General features: G+C 28.7%; 1 protein-coding gene across 1 annotated transcript in view; it reads right to left on the bottom strand.

Moving 5' to 3' along the window:
• Positions 1-6: 6 nt before the first annotated feature.
• The window catches only part of LOC103310470 (zinc finger MYM-type protein 1-like), a 4148-nt gene continuing 1846 nt past the window's right edge, over positions 7-2308 (bottom strand). The window contains exons 3-6 of the mRNA XM_008188869.1: positions 783-2169; positions 464-728; positions 107-253; positions 7-39 (exon numbers count right to left, since the gene is read on the bottom strand). Of these exons, the coding sequence (XP_008187091.1) occupies positions 7-39; positions 107-253; positions 464-728; positions 783-2169 (1832 nt within the window). The remainder of the gene's footprint in view (positions 40-106; positions 254-463; positions 729-782; positions 2170-2308) is intronic.

The following is a 2308-nucleotide window of genomic DNA, read 5'->3' on the forward strand; positions in this document are numbered from 1 at the left end:
CTATGTTTAGTATAGAAATTCCACATAGCCGTTCTTGACCTATGGAATTGCGCAAATAATTTTTAATTAATTTAAGCTTAGAAAAACTCCTTTCTGCAGATGCTACCGTAACAGGGATGGTTAAAAATATAAGACATGCAGCTAAAACATCAGGAAAACTTGTTGATAAATCCATATCAATTATATAAAAAGCCAAATTCTGTATGGTCTTAAGTTCCGATACAATAGTTTTATCAATTTTTGTAATATGTAACTTAAGACATAATAATTGTCTTGTAAGATCACATGAAACATCTTCTGTATACAAATTTATAAAATCATATGATGATTTTATAATATAATCTTCATTTTGTTCAATAATGGTTAATGGCGATAGAAATTTAAAATTATTAACTATAGTAACCATTCCTTCAAATCGACTATGTAATTGAAACAGTATAGTATCCAAGACAGGTAAAAATACTTTTATTTTAAAATTTTCTTCATTAATATCAAGTCGAAAGTCACCATCAAAATCATCAAACCTTTTATTTGCAAATTGTTTACGTACTAAATGGAATGGCACTGTTATGTTCCATTTAGCACATAATTCTTTTGATTTACTTAATATCCCATCATAATTGTTCCTTAATTCATTGATTTGACTAATTGATTGATTCATAAGTGTAGAAGCCATCTCAATGGAATAATTAACTCCTTGTAATAATTTTGATACAACATTTAAGATTCTCAAAATATTTTCCCATAAACATAAAATTAAAATAAATTCACTTGATTCCAACTTTTTTTTTAAAGTTAAACTTGAGTTTCTTTCATCTGTTTTCTTGGTAGTTAATGATATTTTAGTTAAGCACTTAATAACATCTATGAACCTCTCTTGTAAACTGAATACTGCATCATGCCTTGCTTCCCATCTTGTTGGGCATACTTTTTTTAATGTTTTCTTAGAAACTTTACATGCTTGTTCATCACCAAGAGCTAATAATGCCCACCTTGGTGCACTAGACCCATAGAAATTAAAAACATCTTGCACTATACTAAAAAATGAAACAATCTTTTGTGAAGTTTTAGCAGCATCAGAAATTACTAGGTTTAAATTATGTGCACAACAATGGACGTAAAGAGCTGTAGGCACAATATTAATAATTCGTTTTTGTACTCCAAAATGGGCACCACTCATTACAGAAGCGCCGTCATAACCCTGACCACGACATTTTTTTATATCTAAACCAAACTTAGTCAGTATTTTTAGCAACAGTTCAGCATAATCAGATGAACCATGATTTTGTAATGCAAAAAATCCTAAAAAAGATTCCCTTATATCTAATGTGTGATTTTCATATTCAACAAAGACATACCTAAGAATCACGCTCACTTGATCAATTTTAGTTATATCTTGGGTAGAATCAAGTATAATTGAAAACCAAGAACACTTTTTAACCTCATCACATATACTATTACGTACATCTGATGCTAAAATGTCTATAAGCTCGTCTTGAATTTTCCAACTTAAGTATTTTACATGTTTTTTTGAATCATTTAATAAATTATGAACAAAAGGATCAAATTTTGCAAGTAATCTAATAGTACGCATAAAGTTACCTTCAATTTCTTGAAGATTACCTTTCTTCCCTTCATTTCCTCGGAGGGCAGTATTACCAGATGTAAGAGTTAAAATTACATGAATAACTCGACGAAGAACATTCCTCCAATACTCTGCTTCTTCAGATATTTGTTTCTCTAAATCTGTATCTAATGTTTTATTTTTTTCCCAATATCTTCTAATTTCTGTTGCATTTATATGTTGAATAGAATTTTCATGTTTAGAAATTTGTTGTGATAAATGTTGCCAGTCGTCAACGCCAGAAATCCATTCATATTTAAAATGCTCATATTGCCGGTTAGCAAAAAGCCAACAAAACTCACAATATGCTTTATCTAATATTAAAGAATAACATAACCATTGCCGTGGAATTTTGATACCTGTTTTAGTTGTTATATAGTAATAACCAGTAGAAAAACATCTATTAACATGGTTCCTAGGAAATTTGATTGATGGTTTGCATTGTCCGAATAACAAAATACTCTTTTTTAATGATGTGCATACTTCACCTTCAAAATGTCCACGATCAGTTGGATACTTCAAAGTTAAATTTAGGCCACCATAATCTGAAATATATTATGAAATATGAAAATGAAATATATAAGTACCTTTAATTTACAACTTATTTGTGCAATATTTATTGTTTTTTTTAAAAAAAAACATTTTTATTTATAAATATACAGGTAATCAATAAACATACCTTCT

Source organism: Acyrthosiphon pisum, chromosome A1 (assembly GCF_005508785.2).
Source record: "Acyrthosiphon pisum isolate AL4f chromosome A1, pea_aphid_22Mar2018_4r6ur, whole genome shotgun sequence".
Classification (NCBI taxonomy): domain Eukaryota; kingdom Metazoa; phylum Arthropoda; class Insecta; order Hemiptera; family Aphididae; genus Acyrthosiphon; species Acyrthosiphon pisum.